Source organism: Dipodomys spectabilis, unplaced genomic scaffold (assembly GCF_019054845.1).
Source record: "Dipodomys spectabilis isolate Male_0828 unplaced genomic scaffold, ASM1905484v1 ptg000087l, whole genome shotgun sequence".
Classification (NCBI taxonomy): domain Eukaryota; kingdom Metazoa; phylum Chordata; class Mammalia; order Rodentia; family Heteromyidae; genus Dipodomys; species Dipodomys spectabilis.
The window spans coordinates 408355-433822 of record NW_024870764.1 but is presented as its reverse complement, the minus strand read 5'-3'; the positions used below and the strand labels follow the sequence as shown (position 1 = coordinate 433822).

The following is a 25468-nucleotide window of genomic DNA, read 5'->3' as shown; positions in this document are numbered from 1 at the left end:
GATTCTACTAATAATGGAGAAATGTTTTAAACCTCTTTCTGCAACAAATTTTCATAGTAAATTACTGGTTTTAAGTGTCCAGTTTGTGAGTTTTAGTTTATTCACAGTCGTGTAGCCATCACCACAATCTAAATTTAGAATGTATTTATTACTCTAGATAGAAATTTCATAATTCCATTTTCCTAAATCCAATCCTAGTAACCTCTTATCTATTTTCCATCTCTATGAATTTTCCTATTCTGGATATCTTCAGTAAATGGAGTCATACACTATGTGTCTATCTTCTTGGATTTAGTGTGGTATTTCAAGGCTTATCCACATATTTTATTTATTTTTTTTGGGGGGGGAGGTCCAGTCGTGGGGCCTGAACTCTGGGCCTGGGTGCTGTCCCTCAGCTCTTCAGCTCAAAGCTAGCGCTCTACCACTTGAGCCACAGCGCCACTTCCGGCTTTTTTCTTTTTGCTTATGTGGTCCTGAGGAATCGAACCCAGGGCCTCAGGCATGCAAGGCAAGCACTCTACCACTGAGCCACCTTCCCAGCCCAAATCCACATATTTTAGTATATATTAGTGCCTCGCTTTTGTGACCAAGTGATATTACATTGTATATGTATGCTGTGTTTTTTTGTTGATGATGATGTGTTTTGTTAATTGTGGGGCTTGAACTCAGGGCCTGGGTGCTATCCATGAGATCTTTTTGCTTAAGGCTAGCACTCTAGCACTTGAAGCCACAGCACCACTTCCGTTTTTCTGGTGGTTAACTGAAGATAAAGTTTCCATGATCCTCAAATCTCAGCCTCCTGACTAGCTAGGATTACAAGCATGAGCCACTGCCACCCAATTTATACTAAGTTTTGTTCATCAGTTGATGAACATATGGGCTCTTTCCACTTGTTAACTTCTTTGAATAGTTCTGCTGTGGACATTCATATCCAGTTTTTTGTATGAACATAGTTTTTCATTTGTCTTGGACATATATCAGTGAATGGAATTATTTGATCATACAGTTAATTCTTTTTAACATTTGAGGAACTGCCAGATTATTTTCTAATGTAATTTTGTCATTTGGGGAGGGGATCGGGTCGTGGGGCCTGAACTCTGGGCCTGGGCGCCGTCCCTCAGCTCTTCAGCTCAGAGCTAGCGCTCTACCACTTGAGCCACAGTGCTACTTCCGGCTTTTTTCTTTTTGCTTATGTGGTGTTGAGGAATCGAACCCAGGGCCTCAGGCATGCAAGGCAAGCGCTCTACCACTGAGCCGCCTTCCCAGCCCCTATTTTGTCATTTTTTCAGTCCTACTAGCAATGGGTATTTGAAATTTCTTATTACTATGGGCACTAGACTTTAGACTCATGTTTGTCTTCTCTCTTAGCTTTAGAGACTTTTGTGTTTGTCTTCAAGAGACACTATCCCTGACAGCACCCTAGCTATTAGTCTCTGTTATTATCACTGGAGACTTTCACTTGGTAATAAGGTCTGGAGGAGGAGACATTTTTTAGTCTTCTGAGTAACTCTTCATTTTTGGAGTGCATACTGTCCCTGGGTGAAAGGTACGAGGAAATGGCTTTCACTGGTTGAGCTTTTTTGCCTCTTCCCCTAGTCTCTAATCTGCCTTCAGCAAGGATCCTATAATGTTCTCAAGTCTTTGTTCTGAGCTTCTTACAGAGAAGTCTTTCCCCTGCAGATGAAGCGTTTTGTTCAGTAAAGTAGCAAGGGATTTGCAGATGAAGTGTTTTATTCAGTAAAGTAGCAAGGGATTTAAGTATCAGACGCCCAGCCAGCACCATTCAAGAGCTTTCCTCAGGTCCCTCCACCCATCTTCCCTTTTTGAGTTCCTGGAAAAAGTTTAGAAGAGGGTGCAAACCCCTTATGACTACAGCCCTCAAGAATTTCATTGTTGGGCTGGGAAGGTGGCTCAGTGGTAGAGAGTTTGCCTTGCATGCATGAGGCCCTGGGTTCGATTCCTCAGCACCACATAAGCAGAAAAAGCCGGAAGTGGGACTGAGGCTCAAGTGGTAGAGCGGACCCCCCCCAAAAAAAATTCCCTGTTACTTAGTAAAGTCATGTCATCCTATATTGTAAATTACCCAAAAAAAAAATTGGGGGGGGGGGCAGTTTCTGGTGTTGGGGCCTGAACTCTGGGCCTAGGCGCTGTCCCTCAGCTCTTCAGCTCAAGGGCAGTGATCTACCACTTTAGCCACAATACCACTTCCTCATTATTATTTTGTAATCCCCACTTGGCCTCCAACAATTCATCAAAATTTCTAGTTGAATGTTCCTACAGTGTCTTCTGCCTGACGTAAGCAAATATTCTGTCCTGTGTCTGCCTGTAGATGCCTGTCTCTGAGTTGGGAGTTCGTCCTGTGGCTTATTTCTCTGACAAGTTTGTGAGCATTTTCTACTTTGCTTTCCTGTGTTGCTTTTATTGTCTTACAGAGATGGGAGTTTATTTTTTTCTGACTCTACATAGTCTGAGATGACCGTGGAAGTCTCAAATCTCAAGGTTTTTACTAGGACTTAGTCATTGCAATACAACATGAATTACTCTTTTTGTTAGGAGTTAATTGCCTACATAATTTTTTTGATATTTAGTACATTAGTGCAATTTTTTTTTGGGGGGGGTGGGGTCTGTTGTGGGGCTTGAACGTGCTTGGGCGCTGACCCTGCGCTCTTCAGCTAAAGGCGAGCGCTCTACCACTTGAGCCACAGGGCCACTTCCAGTTTTCTAGTGGTTTATTGGAGATAAGAGTCTCACAGATTTTCCTGCCCGGGCTGGCTTTGAACTGCAATCCTCAGATCTCAGCCTCCTGAATAGCTAGGATTACAGGCATGAGCCACCGGCACCCGGCTCATCAGTGCAATTCTTATACCATGTTTCCCCTCTAATTTATCCCCTAAAGAAGAGTTTCATGTTGCTCTATGAATACCAAGTATGGTTTAAGGCATTTGTGTAAGTTCCGAAAACTACATACAAAATTTTAAGGGTATGTTCTTTTCTTTTGCCAGTCCTGGGGCTTGAACTCTGGGCCTGGTCACTGTCACTGAGCTCTTTTGGTCAAGACTAGCATAGCACTCTACCATTTGAGACACGGTACTACTCTCAGCTTTTTCTATGATTAGTTGGAGATAAAGGTTCTCACAGACATTCCTACTCAGGCTGGCTTTGAACCATAATCCTCAGATCTCAGCCTCCTGACTAGCTAGGGATTATAGGTGTGAGCCACCAGCACCTAGCAGGTATGTTCTTTTTTTTTTTTTTTTTGTCGGTCGTGGGGCTTTAACTCTGGGCCTGGGCGTTGTCCCTCAGCTCTTCAACTCAAGGCGAGCGCTCTACCACTTGAGCTACAGCGCCACTTCCATAGCAGGTATGTTCTTATTTGAACATTTTTTCCCTGAAATAATTATCTGACTCTCTAGAAGACCCATATTCTTTTTTCTTCTTTTTTTTCTTTTTGGGTCCGGTCATGGGGCCTGAACTCTGGGCCTGGGCGCTGTCCCTCAGCTCTTCAGCTCAAGGCTAGCGCTCTACCACTTGAGCCACAGCACCACTTCCGGCTTTTTTCTCTTTGCTTATGTGCTGCTGAGGAATCGAACCCAGGGCCTCATGCTTGCAAGGTGAGCGCTCTACCACTGAGCCACCTTCTCAGCCCAAGACACATATTCTTAAAGATATTTTTTATTTATTTATTATTATTCTTGTTGTTGTTGGTCCTGGGGCCTGGGCACTGTCCCTCAGCTCTTCAGCTCAAGGCTAACACTCTACCACTTGATCCACAGCACCACTTTTTCTGCTTATATGGTGATGAGGAATCAAACCCAGGGCCGGCCTCATGCATACAAGAAATGTACTCTACCACTGAGCCACCTTCCCAGCCCCATTAAAGATATTTTTTTCATTGCTAGAAAATGCTCATAGTACTAAATAACCAATTTGAATGTATTAAGAAATCTTCCATTCTTCCCAAAATAACCCTGCATATAATCTGGACCTAGAGTCTCATTTATTTATCTAAGACTGTCATAGCAACAAAGTAAAAACTCCTATTTTTAATTTTAGTAATATTCTTATTAGCCATTAGATATTAAGCATGTGAACATCTAATGATGTGGTATTTTCATGCATGACATGTACCTCATCAACCTCACACCCTTTCTTTTTTTTGAGGGGGGGGTCTGGTCGTGGGGCCTGAACTCTGGGCCTGGGTGCTGTCCCTCAGCTCTTCAGCTCAAGGCTAGTGCTCTACCACTTGAGCCACAGAGCTACTTCCGGCTTTTTTTTACTTTTTGCTTATGTGGTGCTGAGGAATTGAACCCAGGGCCTCATGCATGCAAGGCAAGCGCTCTACCACTGAGCACCTTCCCAGCCCACCTCACACCCTTTCTAGCACTCTCCCTTATCCCTACTCCTTGCCTTCTTGAATAATTTCAACAGGTTTCTATATGCATTTTCACATATACATATAAAGTGCTTCAACTATATTCACCCTTTTTTGTCACACTGATACCCACTACCAACAGAAAGTTCTCATATTTTAATGCAGTAGAGAGTACTACATACATTCAGGTAGAGGTTATTTACATCACTTTGCCTGTATTTCTAACAAGGCTAATTCTTTTGCTTTTTGCTCTATTACCAATTAAAAAATTAAGCCATCTTTTATACAAAAGGGTCACTGAATGACATGCAATATAAACCCCAAATACCATCTCTTACATTCATTTTGATTAGGTCCCCAAGTCCGACTTGACTGTTCCTCTCCCCCCTTTTATTTTTGGTCGGTCATGGGCCTTAACTCTGGGCCTGGGCCCTGTTCCTAAGCTCTTCAGCTCAAAGTAAGTGCTCTACCACTTGAGCCACAGTGCCACTTCTGGCTTTTTCTGCTTATGTAAGTGCTGAGGAATCGAACCCAGGGCCTCATGCATGCAAGGCAAGCACTCTACCACTGAGCCACCTTCCCTGTCCTGTTCCCCCTTCTTGATTACAAGAATCTATATTGTATTCTTATTGTTCGGTTTGAAGTAAAAGGAATAATACAACTTAATCTAAGAAATCTAAATATATGGTATTTTATGGTCATTAATGTTCCCATTGTTGTTGCCCAGGCCTATCAAAATGTTCCATTTATTTCTTTTTATGGTGCCAAGGATTATACTCAGGGCCTTGGCATGCTGGGCAAGTACTCTACTACTAAACTACATTGAGTTTCAGGCACAGAGCCAGATGTGACGGCTCACACTTATACTCCCACCACTCAGGAGGCTGAGGCAGGAGGATCATAAATTCAAGGCCAGGCTGAGCTATAATAGCAAGACCTCTGTCTTGATAAGTTTCCTTTACTTTAAATAATTGGTCCATATAGATAGCCTGAAAATATTTTTCTGCCTTAAGATTGTATAATTGAGGTCAGTGCCCTTTGATTAAACATAATAGCCATGTTTGCAGCTGTTTTTTGTGTTTGGAGTGACGCACTGAGTGATCAGTTATGTATGGTTTTAGATTTAGGTGAATATGAATTGACACTGATCTACCTTTCTGCTTCATTGATACAGGCCAGACGACAGTCTCCTTTGTGTCACACAGGAAGTAAATGTGTTTTAACTTTTCTTCTGAAAAATGTCACACAAATAAATGTTCAAAGTAACTGTGCTTTTAAAAACTGCGCACTGAGAGATGTTAATGAGAGCAATAAAAGCCAAAGTTGTCCATGAGGGCATTTTCATTTTGTGGCTCTGGCAGTTTAAGCATTGATTTTTTAAATTGAATTCACAGTGAGACCTCCTTTGTTTCTGAAAGCATCTAAGAGGCCAGATGCACATGCAGTGTTGGATTTGGCATAGCTTCTAGACTGTATGTTAGCCTGTGAATCCCCCCTTTGACCATAAATGAGTAGCTATCTACTAAGTACAAAGCCTTTTTGTTTCAGGAATTTTGGGGGAAACCACCAGTGCATGTAAAACAGGCACATGATTAAAAACTTGTAAAACTTCTCAAGATTATTACCTAGAACGATCACTGTGATATGCATCATTTGTGATCTTTTTAAGTGTAGCAGCAATTGCCCATGTTTTATTTTGTGAAGTTTCTTCTTCCTGATAGGACACTTTCTTGGGAATCCTACAAGTTTTTACAGATAAATTAGGAGCACTTTAGTTGAATTGTGAACTCATTTCTCCTACTCTACCAACAATTATTTTATGGATTAAATAGAGCTCAACTATATGCTTTTTTGTGATTTTAGAAGGCAGTCTGAGGCATGATTATAATAAAATTACTTCATCTAGTATTTTAGCAGTTACAATTCTCCCAATATCATGCTATATATGCATCATTGCCTGTTTAATCCTTACAACAACCACTATGAAATATGCATTATTACTGTCTTCATTTTACAGATAAGTAAACTGAGATTGAAATTTTTGATAATTTGCTAAAAGCTACCAAGTAATGAAACCATTAGACTAACCCAGGTAGCCTATCCCAGAACCTATATTCTTTTCTTTAAAAAAAAAGTTAACTATATCAAATACAATCCTGGTTCAAACATCAAAATATAAAAATACATTCAGATCTATGTGTGTGTGTGTGTGTGTGTGTGTGTGTGTGTGTGTGCTGGTACTAAGGCTTAAACTCAGAGCCTGGATGCTGTTGTCCCTTAGCATTTCACTCAAGGCCAGTGCTCTATGACAAGAGCCACAGCTCCACTTCAGGATTTTTGTTTGTTTTTGTTGGTCCTGGGGCTTTAACTCTGAGCCTGGTCGCTGTCCCTCAGCTCTTCTGCTCAAGGCAAGCTCTCTACCACTTGAGCCACATCACATCTGGTTTTTGAGTGATTTACTGGAGATAAGAGTCTCATGGGCCTTCATGCCCAGGCTGGCTTTGAACCTCAATCCTCAAATCAGCCTCCTGAGTGGCTAGGATTACATGCATGATCCACCAGTGCCCAGCTTACTTCAGGCTTTTTTGCTGGTTAACTGGAGATAAGTCTCACTAACTTTTCTGCCTAGGCTAACTTTGAACTGTGATTCTCAGGTCTTAACCTCCTGAGTAGATAAAATTATAGGTATAAACCACCAGTACACAGCCAGATCTAGCTTTTTATCTTTGTCTCTGCTGTCTTTGTCTTTTCTCCTTCTCCCTCTCTATATCTCTCTTACTCTCTATTTCCTTCTCTCCTCTTCCCTTCCCTCCTTTTATGGTTTGAATGTGTCTCTCAGAATTCATGTCTTGGAAACCTAATCCCCAATTCAGCAGTGGAATTCAATAAATGATTAGGTTATGAGGACTTTGCCCTAATTAATGAAGCATCAGTTAATCTCATCACCAAAGGAGTGAGTTGCCATGAGAGTGGACTTGTTATAAAATCTTGCTTTTAAGCCAAGTGCCTGTGGCTCACGCCTGTAATCCTAGCTACTCAGGAGGCTGAGATCTGAGGATCACAGTTCAAAGCCAGCCCAGGCAGGAAAGTCCATGAGACTCTTATCTCCAATAAATCACTAGAAAAACAGAACTGATACTGTGGCTCAAGCAGTAGAGCACTCACCTTGAGCTGAAGAACTGAGGGATAGCGCCCAAGCCCCAGAGTTCAAACCACAAGACCAACCAAAAAAAAAAATCTTGCTTTTGCTGTCATCCTGCTTGCTCTTTTACCATACGGGATGATACAGTACCACAACTCACCATGATGAATAAACAGAAAAATCACTAGAGATTCCAGATTTTAGATCCATGAGCCAAATAAATATGATCTTTTTTTTTTTTTTTTGTCGGTTGTGGGGCTTGAACTCTGGGCCTGGGCGCTGTCCCTCAGCTCTTCAGCTCAAGGCGAGCACTCTGCCACTTGAGCTACAGCGCCACTTCCAGTTTTCTGGTGGTTTATTGGAGATAGGAGTCTCACGGTCTCTCCTGCCGGGCTGGCTTTGAACCGCGATCCTCAGATCTCAGCCTCCTGAGTAGCTAGGATTACAGGCGTGAGCCACCAGCGCCCGGCTAAATATGATCTTTATCAATCACTTCATCTTAAGTATTGTTATGTAAAAAATAAAATGGAATAAAATATTCCTCTCCCTGTTTTCCTTTCTTCTGCAGGTTTTTTTTTTGGGGGGGGGGTCCGGTTGTGGGGCCTGAACTCTGGGCCTGGGCGCTGTCTCTCAGCCCTTCAGCTCAAGGCTAGTGCTCTACCACTTGAGCCACAGTGCTACTTCCGCCTTTTTTCTTTTTGCTTATGTGGTGCTGAGGAATCGAACCCAGGGCCTCAGGCATGCAAGGCAAGCACTCTACCACTGAGCCACCTTCCCAGCCCTCTTCTGCAGATTTTTAAATTTCATCTTTTTTCAATTTTCTTTATGAAAATATATGTAAGTATATGTATATGTATTAAACCCATCACCAGCCAAGACATGTTGGGGGCAAGGTGGTTATATACATTGGGTTTTTTTTTTGGTTGGTTGGTTTTTGTTGTTTTTGTTGCCAATATTGAGGCTTGAACTTGGGACCTGGAAACTATCTCTGAGCTTTATTTTTAGCGTAAGGGCTGTGCTCGACCACTTGAGCCACAGCTCCACTTCCAGCTTTTTGATGGTTAGTTGGCGATAAAGAGTCCTATAGTGTTTCCTACTTGGGCTGGCTTTGGACCACAATCCTCAGATCTCAGCCTCCTGAGTAATTAGGATTACAAGCATAAGCCATCATTGGCTGGCTATATTCTTTTTTTTTTTTTTAACTTTACCATTAGCTACATTTTATTTGCAGCCATTGTAATGAATTGTATTTAATGTGGTCATTCCTAAAAGCAGTTGGATAATTTAGATTTGTGACAGATTTTTTTTAATTTTTATTTTGCTGTATTCATTTTTAAAGCCTTTAAAATACCTTTTCTTACCAGAAACTGGATCATTAGATAAATCTGCCTCAGTGCTAAACTTACATTCTCATTCCCTCTTCATCATCTTACATCCTGTCTCATGTTTGAGATGTTTGACTTACACAGCAATATAAGACATATTCTTATTCTCTGCCTAAGGGAAAATGCTTTTCTAGAAAACTTAGATCTGAAACTGTTTAATTTAGATAGCTACAAAATTAAAACTAGGCTTTATCGCATAAGTCTGCTATTTTTCTCTAATGGGGAAGGAAAATTATAATAATCATTGGATTTAGCTTTGAGTTCACTTAAGAAAAACACATATGTGTGTGGTGAATCAGACCTGTAATCCTAGCAACTCAGGAGGCTGAGATCTGAGGATCGCAGTTTGAAGCCAGCCTGGATAGGATATTACAGGAGACTCATCTCTAATTAACTACCAAAAAGCCAAAACATGGGGTTCTGGTTCAATTGGTAGCATGCCAGCCTTGAGCACAAAAGCTCGGGGACCACACCCAGGCCCTGAGTTGAAGCCTCAGGACTGGGACAAAAAAAAAAAGAACAACAGGTATGAGATGGTTGGTATTGTATAGTTTGAGGTTTCCCAGACTTCACAGAGTACATATACCTTGGAGATTTTGGTATTTCTAAGCAGTGAACAAGGGCTAGATGTCATTGACCTCTATATCTGTTTGTGTTCAGTCTTGAAGTTACTCTTCTGTTTTGTAAGTATATTAGCTTCCTAGGATTGTTGTAACAAATTATCTCAAAGGAAGTTCTTAAAATAACAAGAATTTAAAAACAACAACAACAAGAATTTGCCAGGCACCTGTGGCTCAAGCCAATAGTCTTAGCTATTCAGGAAGCTGAAATCTGAGGATGATGATTCAAAGTCAGCCCCAGCAGGAAAGTTTGTGAGACTCATATCCAGTTAACTACCAAAAAAGTCAGAAATAGAGCTGCAGCTCAAATGGTATAGCACTAGCCTTGATCAAAAAAGTGTTGGGACAGTGCCCATTCCCTAAATTCAAGCCTCAGTACTGGCATAAAGAATTTGTTCTCTTAAAATTCTAGAGGTCAGAAATCCAAAATGAGCCAGTCTTGGCTCTGCAAAGGCAGAGGCTTTATGGAGATTGTAATCTCTGAATTGGAAAGCTCTGGGGCCATCAACATTGATTAATTTTTTTAGATGAATGTATCATTTAGTCACTGATTCTTCTTCTTAAATCTCCCTCTAGCTTTGGCTTATAAGGCGATTTTTTGCTTTTAGCCCCCATCAACTTAGTCCAGAATGAGTTCTTCATCAAGATATTTAACTTAGCATCAATAATCTTTTCTTTTGTCAGTCATGGTGCTTGAACTCAGGGCCTGGGCTCTGTCCACTCATTTCTTCAGCTCAAGACAAGCGCTCTACCAATTGAGCCACAGCACCACTTTTGGTTTTTCTGGTGGTTTATTTGAGATAAGAGTCTTATGGACTTTCCTGCCCCGGCTGGCTTTGAACCACAATCCTCAGATCTCAACCTCCTGAGTAGCTAGGATTACAGGCGTGAGCCACCGGAGCCCAACAGCATCAATTATCTTTCTCCCAAAAGGGCAGCACCCACAGGTCCTCGGAATTAAATATAAAAGTATCTTAGGAGGGGCTGGGAAGGTGGCTCAGAGGTAGAGTGCTTGCCTTGCATGCCTGAGGTCCTGGGTTCGATTCCTCAGCACCACATAAACAAAAAGAAAAAAGCTGGAAGTGGTGCTGTGACTCAAGTGATAGAGCGCTAGCCTTGAGCTGAAGAGCTGAGGGACAGCGCCCAGGCCCAGAGTTCAGGCCCCACAACTGGACCCCCAAAAAAAGTATCTTAGGAGTGGAGGGAGCTCCATTCAACTCACTGTAACATATTCTCAAGATACTTAGGAAACTATATAGAATAGACTTCATAAGCAGATATGTCATATATAAAAGCATTACTTGTATGCCATGTGTTTTGTGTGTCACTTGGAAAAGTAAATATTTAGGGATGTTGAAAAATATATGGAAAGTGGAGCTGTGACTCGAAGTGGTAGAGCGCTAGCCTTGAACAAAAAAGCTCAAGGACAGTGCCCAGACCCTGAGTTTAAGAAACACCACAACTGACAAAAAATAGTAAGGAGCTGGGAAAGTGGCTTAGTGGTAGAGTGCTTGCCTAGCATGCATGAAGCCCTGGGTTCAATTCCTCAGTACACATGAACATAAAGGGCTGGTGGTAGTATGCTATGTGGTTCAAGTGGTAGAGCTAGCCTTGAGCAAAAGAAGCTCAGGGACCAGAGTTCAAGCCCTGGGCCTGGAAAAAAAGAAAAATACATGGCTCTAATAGTTTTTCCAGATTTACAGTGGTATTGACCACAACACTGCCTTGTCCCAAAGACATTATTAGCGTAGTACAATTGTAAATTGCCACCACTGCTTAACCAATACCTTGTTAAGGCACTCTAGTAATTTATAGAAATCAGTTGAAGTATTCAGCAAAATGAGTCATTGTCTCTTGCTAGTCACTCCAAACAGTGAACTCTGTTCTAAACATATTAAATGATCCCCTCTTACCCACACATGCAAAGTATTATGTAGTAAATCCCAGGTTTTTTGGTTTTCTATTAGCTTTCTCCCTGTGCAGCACCAATTAACTTTAATTGGTCAAGATACTTAATAGGGAGGCTGGGAAGGTGGCTCAGTGGTAGAGTGTTTGCCTCACATGATGAGGCCCTGGGTTCGATTCCTCAGCACCACATAAACAGAAAAAGCCGGAAATGGCGCTGTGGCTTGAGTGGTAGAGTGCTAGCCTTGAGCTGAAGAAACGAGGGGCAGAGTTCAGGCCCCACGACCAACCAAATAAAAAAGAAAGTAGGAAGGCCATTTTGTCCCCACCTGACCACCTGCATGTATAAGATACAGATATACACAAATATAAATATATGTATACTTATCTAATTGGTTCTGGTCATATTATTAATACTAAATCTTCCCTAAGTGAAACCAACAAGCATTTTTCAAGTTGTCCATGAAAAGGAATGAATAGAATAGCTCTTATTCATTTAAATGTCATCATTCAATTATATGACTATTCAGTCCTATGCGCTGTGAAATGTCAGTTTAAACAGATCTGTACCTCCTGAGAATTAGTTGCTTTATGAGATCATGTTCTATGCCTTTGCTTTCATTTAACAAAGAACTTGGACAGTTTTTCTCCTTAGAAAATTGTAATCAGCATTAAATATTTTCTTGATAGCATCTCTTTCTTTGTTCTTACAAAAATATAGGCAAACATATTTATCTTTAGCCTGAAAATACTATTTTTTTCATACTAGAGTTAATGAAGCATAGACAAATGTATGTATGCTTTTATGTGACAGTCTATTGTTTAGATGTTACCTAGACTTTTGTTACTAAACTCATTTCTGAGTTAGCTTAAGAACATATACTTAAGGGCACAAATTTCTGTTGCTAAAGAAGACAGAATTGCCAAGCTAAGGCCACCATTACTATTTTTGTCATGCATGTTTGCAAGCTAATGCACAACTTTCTTTGCCCTTAAGTTACTCACAGACCTGTTGAATCAGATGATCACAAAAGTCTGAATTATAGTTTTACGAATTTATCATCATCCCCTAAATCTCGTATTTAAAGTTTCCACATACTTAGGGATCCCTTTTAGGGATGGGATTTGAAAGCCCCTTAACTGCCACAGTACCCTTATCATTCCTGTCCTCCTCACCTTTGAGGAATTCACTAATAGTAAAATAAAATTCTTTTGATAAACCAGATAGGTAAAAGGCTAAAGACAATGAGACTAAGGATATTATTTAAGTTCTAAGTATAAAGATAACTATGTGTGTGATGTGTGTGTTGGACAGATGCAAGGTGCAAGGGGAAGGAGAAAACACATCTGGTGAGAAAGAAGCACCGTAAATATAGCATAATATATATAATTACAAAATATGACAGGGGCTGGGAAGATGGCTCAGTGGTAGAGCACTTGCCTTGCATGCTCGAGGCCCTGGGTTCGATTCCTCAGCACCACATAAGCAAAAAGAAAAAAGCCGGAAGTAGCGCTGTGGCTCCAGTGGTAGAGCACTAGCCTTGAGCTGAAGAGCTGAGGGACAGTGCCCAGGCCCAGAGTTCAGGCCCCACGACCGGACCCAAAAAAAAAAAAAAACACAAAATATGACAGAGTTGAGATCAACATGAGTCATACCAATAAATGTGTATGTCTTAATACCTATTAAAGAAAAGTATATTGGCTACCAGTGGTTCATGCCTGTAATCTTAGCTACTCAAGAGTCTGAGATCCATGGATCTAGATTTGAAGCCAGTCCAGGCAGGAAAGTCAGTGAAATTCTTATCTCCAACTAAGAATTATTTCTAAGTAATTTTAAAGAAGTGATGGGAATTGAAACTGATAGATTATAAATGGATATTTGTTGCTTATTTTAGGAATTTAAGGGTTATTTAAGGGTAATTTTGTTTTAAGGCCCCAAGTTCTGAGTGCTCTATCTTGTCATTTGAGTCATGAGCTCCCAAACCCTCCTCAGCTCTCCCAGAATTGTGAGTAAAATATTTCAACCCATGGCTGTGGACAATGAGAGGGGCTTTTGGCCCTGCTAGGATTCACACAGGAGCTGCTAGGGACAGGTAGATGCTGTCTATTTCTCTTTGGAGTCTTGTCTCCCATCCCCCTTTACAATAGTTTAAAAAAAGTTTAAATAATTTTTTTTAATAAAAAATAAAAGGGCTGGGAAGGTGGCTTTGTGGTAGAGTGTTTGCCTTGCATGCATGAGGCCCTGGGTTCTATTCCTCGGCACCACATAAGCAGAAAAAGCCAGAAGTGGCACTGTGGCTCAAGTGGTAGAGCCCTAGCCTTGAGCTGAAGAGCTGAGGGACAGTGTCCAGGCCAGAGTTCAGGCCCCATGGTCAACCAAAAAAATTTTTCAATTAAAAAAATAAAAATTATTATAAAGGTGATATTAAGAGGAGTTACAATTACATAAGTCAGATAAAGCGTACATTTCTTTTTGGACAATGTCACCCCTTCCCTTACTCTGTCCCAAGTTTATACAAAATGTTTTAAAGTGACCTATATTGTTTAAATTCAAGGAGCCCAAGAATAATTCAAAAGAGGTTTCTTTTATCGAGAATAATCTGGCTTTTCTTGTCAGTGTGTTGGAGATACTTATCTTTTTTGAAAATAGACAGTGGTAGAGAATGGTCTTTTCAAAAGGAGAACATTATAATAGTGTTAACTCATACGGATGGTCTTCTAAGGTATGTGCAATGTATCTTCCCAGGTATTCCGGAAGGACCTCATCAGCGCTATGAAAATTCCAGATACTCACCACATTAATCCTGATAGCTATTACCTCTTTACTGACACATGGAAAGAAGAATGGGAAAAGGGAGTCCAGGTCCCAGCCAATCTGGACACTCTGCCAGAGCCTAGTGTCAGGTATTTACATACTTGCATCATTGACTAAGGGTATGAATATTCTCATAGCTGTGTATGCTTTGGTCAGAGAGGGAGGAAGAAACTTACCTTGTTCTCATATCATGTTTACCAATTCACTGAAACCAGTGACACATTGTATCAAATCATGATAGATCAGTAAAGTCAAGATCATTTCTTTCTAAATGTATTATGAGCCTATTTATAACATGAAACTGAAGTCCAATCTGAATTCATGATAGGGTTTTGGGAACCAAGATTTCCAAATCTGTCTCAATAATCAATATCATTTATTAAGCCTTGAAGAAAAAGATCATTAATTAAACCTTCCTCCTAGAAAATTACCTGAATATAATAGAAGCCTCTGGTGATGATGTAAATATAAGGTCAAAGCATACAATTTATAAATTTCAAACCTAAATAAGGGGATAGTAGAATAATTGGGTTAACTATAAGTACATATCTTTTATTTGTGAGAAGTTGAGAAGGTAGTTAAGTAGAAGTGGACTTTGGTTTTGTAGGAAGGAGAGGATTTTTCTTCAAGAGTAAGTAATGATTTCAATTCAAGAGTAATGGCTGTAGTTTTCCTTCATATGTAGAAGCTAGAATTAGTTTATAAATACATAAGAAAATATGTTTAGTGGTGTACAAGTATATTCCAATGTATTAACCAATATGGAAGATTCAAGGGAGAACTCAAATAATGTAATTTCTTAGAAAGGCAAAGTCAAATTTCAACAAAATAAACACCAGGATTGGGTTCTTGAAATGGATAAGGGAGGATCATGGCAAGAGGAGTAGACAAATAGAAGGAGAGGAGAATACAGTCAAGAATTTAATGTATATCCTAAAAAAAAAACTAAGAAAAGTGAGGAAAAGAGTAGGTTGGGAAGGATGGTTGATGATGTTGAAAGGGATGACATTGATCAAATGCATTGTATTCATAAACTGCTTTGATAAATGACAATTTATTTGTACAAGTACTTAAAGATAATTTTTTTTTAAAGAGTAGTGGCTAGTTTTGGAAAACATTTTCTTTTACTGGTCTTTGTGTTCTCAATGTTTTACACAAAAATGTTCAGTATAAGCTTGAGTGAAAGAAGGAATGAATAGAACATAGCGCTCCTGGTCAGAGGGTCAGAGGGTAGTGGGACCTGCTGGTTGCTATGAGAAATTGTAGATCTCATTGTACATCTGTTTCTGTCCCATATTAGGCTTCTTTTTTGAGACTATGCAGACCAGGCTGACTCCAAAACTTGTAATCATATCTCAGCTTCCCCAAATGCAAGGATTATAGGCATGTACCATCAAAGCTGGCATATATTAGTTTGTTGTTTTTTTTTTCTGTCGGTCGTGGGGCTTGAACTCTGGGCCTGGGCACTGTCCCTGCACTCTTCATCTCAAGGCTAGCACTCTGCCACTTGAGCCACAGCACCACTTCTGGTTTTCTAGTACTTTATTTATTTATTTCTAGTAGTCTTCTGGACTTTCCTACCCGAGCTGGCTTTGAACCCTGATCCTCAGATCTCAACCTCCTGAGCAGCTAGGATTACAGGCGTGAGCCACCAGTGTCTGGCTTGTATTTGGTTCTTAAAGGGCAGAGATAAGCTTCTTTGGATTCTGTGTTCCTAGTACCTAATTCTAAGTCTTAGCCATGTTCCAGACATGCTTGTCAAATCACTTTTTAGCAACCCAGTCTGTCCCAACTCACAAAGAGGTTGTGCACACTGAAGGAAAGTTCCACTGACTTGTTCAACACATGTTCCTATCTTCACTCATTCATCATTTACACCATCTTCTACCTCCTAAATGTCAGAATAACTCGAATGAAAACAAGATTGGGCACTTTCATGTCCTTGTTGTCAGCATTTTTATATAAACATGGCAACCTTGCTTGTCTTCCATTCCATTGGACTGGAAAGCTGCAGGATTATTCCAATCCAAGCATTATTGAAACATCTCAGTCTTGGTTTTGATTCAAAATCAGTATCATTTGTTACTAAATGGAGGCAATATTATTCTTGCAGGTTAAATGGAAAATGTTACATGTACCATTTAAAAAATGATAAGTAAGGAAACAAAAATAGAATAGCAATTTTAAATTTAAAGGCTTTAGAGTTGGTGGCACATACTCCCTAATTTATGTAAGGTTTCAGAGCTCTATTTGTTCTGAGCATCTATAATAGTTACCATTAGTACTGTGAATTTTCTGAAAATCCCTTATTTCTCAGAGTTCTTTGCCTATCACAGAAAATATTTCACTTTAATTAAACAAAACAGACTATTAAATTATTAATCATTAAATTTTTAACTGGTTGCTCTTGATAGTTAGAATATATTGTTCTGTATTTCTTAGAAGGCATCAATAAGGATCTTTCTGTAGTATACAACCTTCATTCTCAAGTTTTAGGGTACATCAGAATCTCCTGGAAGACTTTTTAACTTCACCCCAGGCTTTTGGAGTCAAAAAAGCACACAAACGGGGCTGGGGAGGTGGCTCAGTGGTAGAGTGCTTGCCTTGCATACATGAGGCCCTGGGTTCGATTCCCCAGCACCACATAAGCAAAAAGAAAAAAAAAAAGCACACAAACCTACTTGAAAAATAAACTAAAGCAAAACAGGATGGGGCATGGCTCAAGTTGTAGTCTTGCCCTGCCAACTACAAAGCCTTGATTTCAAACCCTAAAACCATCAAAAGAAAAATAGTCCAACAGTGACTATTTTAAGAGCTAAGAAATAGAATCTGGGGCTGGGAAGGTGGCTCAGAGGTAGAGTGCTTGCCTTGCATGCATGAGGCCCTGGGTTCAATTCCTCCGCACCAAAAAGGAAAAAGCTGGGAGTGGCACTGTGGCTCAAGTGGTAGAGCGCTAGCCTTGAGCTGAAGAGCTGAGGGACAGCACCCAGGCCCAGAGTTCAGGCCCTACAACTGGACCCAAAAAAAAAATAGAAGCTTATCTGAGGATGTGGCTTGCCCTAGCACTTCGCTACTGTTCATAAGCAGTAATTTCCATCCCAATACCATAAGAAATATTTGAAGTCCTATGCTCAGAAACTGACACAGTATTATTTCCACCATTTTTGGTGTTGTTGGTCATAGGCCTTAAACTCTTGGCTGCAGCACTGTCTCCAAGCCCTTTTTGCTCCCAGCTAGTGCTCTACTACTTTGAGCCAGTTCTGGTGATTAATCGGAGATAAGAATCTCATAAACGGACTTTATTTTCCAAGTTGACTTTGACCATGATCCTCAGATCTCAGCCTCCTGAGTAACTACATTTCCAGGTGTGAGCAACCAGCATCCAGCTATTACCACTATATTTTATTAATGCTATTTGAGAAGGCTTCCGGATTAAAGGTGGATCCCATATTTGTACAAAATGAGTTCAAAAGATTTGATACTATCTTCAGTTTACCCCACTACTATTACTCTCTTTTTTTTGTTCTTTTTTTTTTTTTTTTTTGGTAAAACCTTGAACCCAAGGTCTTGCATTTGTTAGGCAAGCACTGTAATTTGAGTCACACCTCCAGCCCACCTTTGTTTTTGACTTAAGGTTTTGCACTGTTGCCTAGGCTGGTCTTGAACTCCTGGGCTCAAGTGACTTTTAAAAGAGATTGCTATCACTTGATAAATGCTTTGAGTTTGCAGAACTCTTAAGTGTTTTCAACTCATTTGCATAGTGAAAATAATACATTTAACACTCAGGCTACTGACACCAGCCATTTTTTTACAATATATTAAGCCAAACACATTATTTCATATAATAGTCATGCAATTTGATAGTAATCGTAATTTATCATTATCCCTACTTTTTTCACTAAATAAAAATCCTGAACCTTAAATCACTTCCCAGAATCATCATACCAAGTAAGTGACAGAAAACAAGAGGCTTGTGTGAATCGAAAGCCTGTGCTTTGTACCAACATCCAGTATTGTCTCCATGACAGAAAACTGAATTTGGCTCAAATACATCTTTGATGTGCAATCTGGCCATACCTTTGTGCAGATAACACCCTTTCTCATCTTTCCCTTTCTAAATATACTACATGACCCTTACTTATGTCAAGAACAAAATTATATACAGTGGCATTATAGTAGAGTCTTAGACTCAATGAAGGTGAATAAAGCATAGCAGTGAATTCACAGCAAAACACAATACAATTTGCAGAACCACTTGTTTTCTAGAAAGAGATTTACCATACTTTCCAGAGGGCAATGCAAGTCATATAGAGTGCCCCAGCTCCACTCAATAGACTTAATACTGTGGGGGGTGGAGGATTGGGGGGGGACAGGGGGAAGCTGGGAAGGGATGGGAAGGGGAAATAAAGGAGGAGGCTACAATGCTTGATAAGAAATGTACTCATTATTTTGCCCATATAATTGTAACCCCTCTGTACAGTATTTTCACAATAAAAAATAAATTTAAAAAAAAATAGCCTTAATACTGTTGGGCCCATTCAGTCTGTGCCTGGGACCTGTCAATTGTTAAATCTTACCTGTACCATTCTCTTGCTTTTGTAGGATTATATCTGAGAAGGTAAATAGTGTTCCCTTTGTCCTACCTCGGAAATATATTCGTTGCTCCAGCCCAGACCCTGAAGAGCCTGGCTTTGTCAACATCATGGAGTTGTCAGCAGCTACATGTCGTTATGATCTGGATGACATGGATATCATTTGGCTTCAAGAACTCAATCATGACCTTACAGAAATGGGTAAGTTGTCTTCTTATAAGTAGTGAGTTGACTCAAACCCATGATTTTTTTTCTCAAAGTTCTTAGGATCTTTTAAATTTGGAATAAACACTGTACTTCTTTACTCATGATTTTTCTTGACTGGAAAAGCAAAGCAGAAGGCCCGAGTAATTTCTTTTGGTTCATAATAATATATATGTGTGTATCTTTTATATATATATATGTATATATATATAAAATTTCACTGTAATATTTAACAGGAGTTTCTTAAGACATTTTACATTGTAGATAAAGTGAGAATACTTAGGTAAATGATTATTTTGCCATTATGAAGGTTAAACTTGATGCTTGTGCATGCTAGGTAGATGTTCTGCCACTTGAGCCACACACCAAGCCTATCTTAGATCTTTTTGAGAATTTTCCTTAAGCCTTTTTTTTTGTCAGTCATGGGGCCTGAACTGTGGGCCAGGGTGCTGTCCCTCAGTTCTTCAGCTCAAGGCTAGCGCTCTACCACTTGAGCCACAGCACCACTTCAGGCTTTTTCTGCTTAGGTGGTGCTGAAGAATCGATCCCAGGGCCTCATGATTGCAAGGCAAGCACTCTACCACGAAGCCACCTTCCTAGCCCTCCTTAAGTCTTATAAGCCATAAGAATAAATATGTATTCTTACAAAATTGCTAGTCATAAGAAGAAAACTCTTTTGTTGTTATGTACATCTGACATTTGCGTATTTTAGTTGGGCTGAGTGTAAAAGACTAAGAAGAAAGAAAAGTATTGAAGGAAAAAGTAGTCAAAGCAAAAGAAAACCAGAATTACAATTAGACCTTTCTGAGTTTGTATTGTACTTTGTGATTGAAAGTACTATTGGCCTTTGCCAAGCTCCATCTAAAAAGAAGGCTAAAGACAGCCCCAAATGGTAAATATAGGCTATACTGCCTTTTCCCTATAGTATGTATATACAATGTGCTTTTCTTTGTTCTCTCTCCTTCTCTCTCCCCCCCTCTCCCCCTCTCTCCCTCTCCAACTCCTCCTTCTCCCTCTCCCTCTCCCTCTCCCTCTCTCCTCTCCCTCTTTATTCTCTCTCCTCAATCTCTCCTCTTTCCCCTCTGTCCCCTACCTCCTCTCTCTCATTGCAGGGTTTGCACTCAGGGCCTAGGCACTGTCCCTGAGCTCTTTGCCAACAAGTGCTCTAACACTTTGAGCCACAGCTCCACTTCCAGATTTTGAGAGGTTAATTGGAGATAAAAGATTCATGGGGGGCCGGGCGCTGGTGGCTCACGCCTGTAATCCTAGCTACTCAGGAGGCTGAGATCTGAGGATCGCGGTTCAAAGCCAGCCCGGGCAGGAGAGACCGTGAGACTCCTATCTCCAATAAACCACCAGAAAACCGGAAGTGGCGTTGTAGCTCAAGTGGTAGAGCGCTCTCCTTGAGCTGAAGAGCTGAGGGACAGCGCCCAGGCCCAGAGTTCAAGCCCCATGACCGACCAAAAAAAAAAAAAAAAGATTCATGGGGGGTGGGGCTGGGAAGGTGGCCTAGTGGTAGAGTGCTTGCCTTGCATGCATGAAGCCCTGGGTTCAATTCCTCTGCACCACATAAGCAGAAAAAGCCAGAAGTGATGCTATGGCTCAAGTGGTAGAACACTAGCCTTGAGCTGAAGAGCTGAGGGACAGCGCCCAGACCCACGACCAACCAAAAAAAAAAATATTCATGGGGACTTTTCTGCCCAGGCTGGCTTTGACCTGTGATCCTCAGATCTTAACCTCCTGAATAGTTAGGATTATAGGCGTGATCCACCAGTGCCTGGTGTCAAACCTGGCTTTTAAAATGCCAATGAGCAGTTTAGTTCAATGGTAGAGTGCTTGCCTTGCATACATGAGTCCCTGGGTTCAATTCCTCAGCACCACATAAGCAGAAAAAGCTGGAACTGTCACTGTGGCTCAAGTGGTAGAGCACTAGCCTTGAGCTGAAGAGCTGAGGGACAGTGACCAGGCCCAGAGTTCAGGCCCCACGACCGACAAAAAAAATTGCCAATGCTATTCAATTTTATAAAGTAAAGATAACATAAAAGTTTATTAGAAGAGCCGGGCACTGGTGGCTCACGCCTGTAATCCTAGCTACTCAGGAGGCTGAGATCTGAGGATCGCGGTTCAAAGCCAGCCCGGGCAGGAGAGACCGTGAGACTCCTATCTCCAATAAACCACCAGAAAATCGGAAGTGGTGCTGTAGCTCAAGTGGTAGAGCCCTCGCCTTGACCTGAAGAGCTGAGGGACAGCGCCCAGGCCCAGAGTTCAAGCCCCACGACCGACAAAAAAAAAAAAAAGCTTATTAGAAGAGAAATACAACAACTAAGTGTTGTAATCCTAGCTACTCAGGAGGCTGAGATCTGAGATCACAGTTCAAAGCCAGCCCGGGCAGGAAAGTCCATGAAACTCTTATCTCCAATTAACCACTAGAAAACCCGAAGTAGAGCTGTGGCTCAACAGCAATCAGGCTCTGAGTTCAAGCCCCACAACCAACAAAGAAAAAAAAAGTCAGGTTTGAAAAGTATTTCATATATATAATTATGTACACATTAGTACCTAAATACTGCTTTTTTTTTTTTTTTTTTTTTTTGGGTCCGGTCCTGGGGCCTGAACTCTGGGCCTGGGCGCTGTCCCTCAGCTCTTCAGCTCAAGGCTAGCGCTCTACCACTTGAGCCACAGCGCCACTTCCGGCTTTTTTCTTATGTGGTGCTGAGGAATCGAACCCAGGCCTCAGGCATGCAAGGCACGCGCTCTACCACTGAGCCATCTTCCCAGCCCTAAATATTACTTTTTTGCCTTAATACATTATGTATGAATATTTCCTTGTATAGCCGTTAGATGTGTTTATTGAAGCCAATTAACTAAGAGAATCATTTGTATCCAAATAAGTATATAATGTATTTTATGCCACAAACTAATATTCAAAATTACAAAGCATGACATTTCCTTCATCGGTTGAGATTCAAAGCCAGCCCAAGCAGGAACATTTGTGAGACTCTTATCTCTAGTTAACCAGCAAAAAGCCAGAAGTGTAGCTGTAGCTGAAATAAAACTTGCCTTGAGCAAAAAAGCTCAGGAACAGTGCCCTGAGTTCAAGCCCCAGGACTGGCACAAAAATGCTTTAAATAAATGAATCCAACCCTTTCCTGCTGTTTGCACATAGTAGATGACTTGGGAATAACAGTTGATTGATGGGTTGTTTGTATTTCTGTACAGGTCAAGAGTCAGTTAACGAGACACTTATGGAAAAGGTCATAGAAGCCCTGGAACATCTTTGCCATGAACGCATGAGCCATGCTATTAAGACAGTGGAAGGATTAGGCATAGAGTATGATGAAGATGTGATCTGTGATGTGTGCCGCTCTCCAGACAGTGAAGAAGGGAATGATATGGTATTCTGTGATAAGTGTAACATCTGTGTGCATCAGGTTAGTACGATTGGAGATCACCACCTCCGCATGGCCAGCCTTTCTGAAGCTCAGTGATGATATCTATCACCCGTATCAGGATAGCAATGTATATTTAAGGGTAAAGGTAAAACTTTGGGTTGTTGTTCTTCAGTATTTCCTCTGGAAACAATACTTTAAATCTCTGAGATATCTTAGTTACTAACTTTCTAATTTGGCTAAACCCAAATCTTTAGTTTGTTACTTCATATCCACACCATTGGAATTACCTTGTTGATTTTTCCAAGGAGTCCCATGCTTCCTGCCTGGGAGTCTCTGCTCTACCTTAAAATCACTGATATTATTGGTTTATACTTATAGTTAGTAACCTTGATTTGTTTATACTTCATGCCACATTGGAAAGCCACATTCCTTATCTGGTACCTAAAGCTCTTCCTATGCACTACTGTCAGGCAACTAGCCTCAACCTGTGATTTAAATCTAATTGACTGCTTTTGTTTTTGTTTTTTGGTCTGGGGCTTGAACTCGGACCAGGGTTCTGTCTCTGAGCTCTTTTGCTCAAGATAGCTCTTACACTTTCAGCCACAATGCCACTTAGGTTTTTTTTCCCTGATAGTTAATTGGAATGAGTCCCAAGGACTTTCCTATCCAAGCTGGCTTTGAACCACCATCTTCAGTTCTCAGCCACATGAGTAGTTGGAACTACAGGCATGAATCCCACACCTGACTTAAAATACTATCTTAACCCCTTAATTTTGCAAAAATACAAGAATAGGTTATATTAATTTACTTACATTATCTTTCTTTCTATCACACTGCCTAATAATAACAAGGTTAATGTTGCAAGACTCATTTCAGCTTTCTTTCCCCACAAGTGTATTGATGAATATCGCTGGCACTGTATTGTCTCCTAATTCCAGCTGTCAAAAATCTACATATCTTCCAAGATCAAGTTCAAATCTTTTCTTAAGTGAATCTATTGTGTTCATATTACTACTTTATCTAGCAAGCACTGTAGGTATTCACCATTCATGAACCTGGACTATACTACATGCTGAAGACAATCAGTGATGAAGAGGCAGACATGCTTTCTACCCCCCCAGGAAGATCATAGTCTGGTACAAGGACTACAAGGAATTGCCAATTTAGCATAGTACTTCAAGGGGTCGTTTTAGATATAAATTGATGCTACTATAGAAAAGGGATAAAGGTTAAGGAAAATTCCCAGGAAGTGGCAGCCCTAACAAATCTTAATGACCAAAAGGAGAGGTCAGGTGAACCAGCAAAATTTGTTCAGGCAGATAGGAGAACACACTGATAGCAAGTAGTAAGAGTGGGATAATCATGTCAAAGACACTTCTGTTTACTTCATAATGGAAAGGTGGAACAGGGAAGGCCTGAAGACTGAGGACAGAGAAAGGCAAAGGGAAAACATGTGAAGGATCTTCTAACAAACTACTGAATATCTTTCTTTTCCTGTCAGTGCTAAAAGATATAATTTGTAATTTAGAAAAATAATTATTTTACAAAACTAAAATGACTAGATAACATAGGAGAGAAAGAAGTCAATCAGTAGTTGACACTTTAACTCCTCCAGGGCTACCTAACTTAATCCTTTGTGTGTCAAAAGTATTCAGAATTTTCTGTGACCAATTTCTTCATTTACCTGTGTTCTTTAAAAGTGTGAATTTTGAAAGTTTATGAGTTCCATCAGTTATTGGCACTTAAGACACACGTTCAGTGAGAGCAGAAATTCTTTACCATTTAACTACAAACTTAAGTATTCAATACATTTCATAGTCCCTTCCCTGCAATTCTAAAATTAAAAAGTGCTTAATGACTACACTTTTGCCTGAAGTTCTGTACCACAACTAGTTTGTGAATATCAGAACTAAACCAATGTGAGGCCATTTATATTCTTTACCCATTTTGTGGAAATACTATTTTTTAGAGAAATATTAATGTATTTGATTATGTCATGCTGCCCTTTATCTCATTAGTAGTTAGATAGTTAAGTTGTATACCATATTACTATTGTAGGTTGTAAAATGTGACCAATTCTGAACTTTCCAATGTTTCTCTTCAAAGGGGTTTCAGATAAATGATTGTAGATCTGTAGTCGGCTTGAGGGGAGTAGGGCAAAGATTGTTTACATATTCTTTAGTTCCCTATTACATCTGGGACAATGTAATAAAGAATTATTTTCAGATTCTTTGGTTAAAAAATTAAATGTAGCATAATTCTCCTTGAGAGTATGCTTGTTTTTAAAGCATTCAGTAATGACTATAGAAACAGCTTCAGATATTCCCTTGTACATTCATTTGGATTCTAAAGAGCTATGTAGGTTAGAGCTCCCTCTGTTGACTGAAAAGTGACAAAACAATTTGGTAAAAGGCAAAAGATCTATCCCATCTGAAGAGAACCAGAGTATCTTGAAACAATTTGGAAGATCTCGTTTACTCCCTAATAGAAAAGGGGCATATTGCTATCTGAAATTATTGAACGAATTTTTCTTCCTTACCATCTCTTGTGCAGTGCTTGTTCCTCAGTGACAAAGATACACTCACAGTCAGTACTTTAGAAGTATACCAGTATTATAGATTTTAATATTCCACTAAAATTTTTTTCTTTAAAAAAATGTGAGGGCTGGGAATGTGGCTTAGTGGTAAAATGCTTGCCTAGCATGTATGAAGACCTGGGTTTGATTCCTCAGTACCACATAAATAGAAAAAGCCAGAAGTGGCACTGTGGCTCAAGTGGTGGAGCTAAAGAAGCTCAGGGACAGTGCTTAGGCCCTGAGTTCAAGCCCCAGACTGGCAAAAAAAAAAACTTTGAAAGTTAAGACTATTCCAAGTCTCTTTCATATCCATTTTCTACTTAGCCAAAATATTGAACACTTAGATTAAAAATGGAGTTATATTTGCCTGAAAGTATGTGCTCATCGTTTTTACATCATGAATATAACACTTGACAGAGTTTATTAACATCCTGAAATTACATGTAAAATATATGCCTTGCAGTTTTCT

General features: G+C 40.2%; 1 protein-coding gene across 1 annotated transcript in view; it reads left to right on the top strand.

Annotated features, from left to right (window-relative positions):
- Jade3 (jade family PHD finger 3) overlaps nucleotides 1–25468 on the top strand; it is a 106771-nt gene that overhangs the window by 55361 nt on the left and 25942 nt on the right. The window contains exons 5-7 of the mRNA XM_042684484.1: nucleotides 14171–14328; nucleotides 18842–19032; nucleotides 22252–22463. Of these exons, the coding sequence (XP_042540418.1) occupies nucleotides 14171–14328; nucleotides 18842–19032; nucleotides 22252–22463 (561 nt within the window). The remainder of the gene's footprint in view (nucleotides 1–14170; nucleotides 14329–18841; nucleotides 19033–22251; nucleotides 22464–25468) is intronic.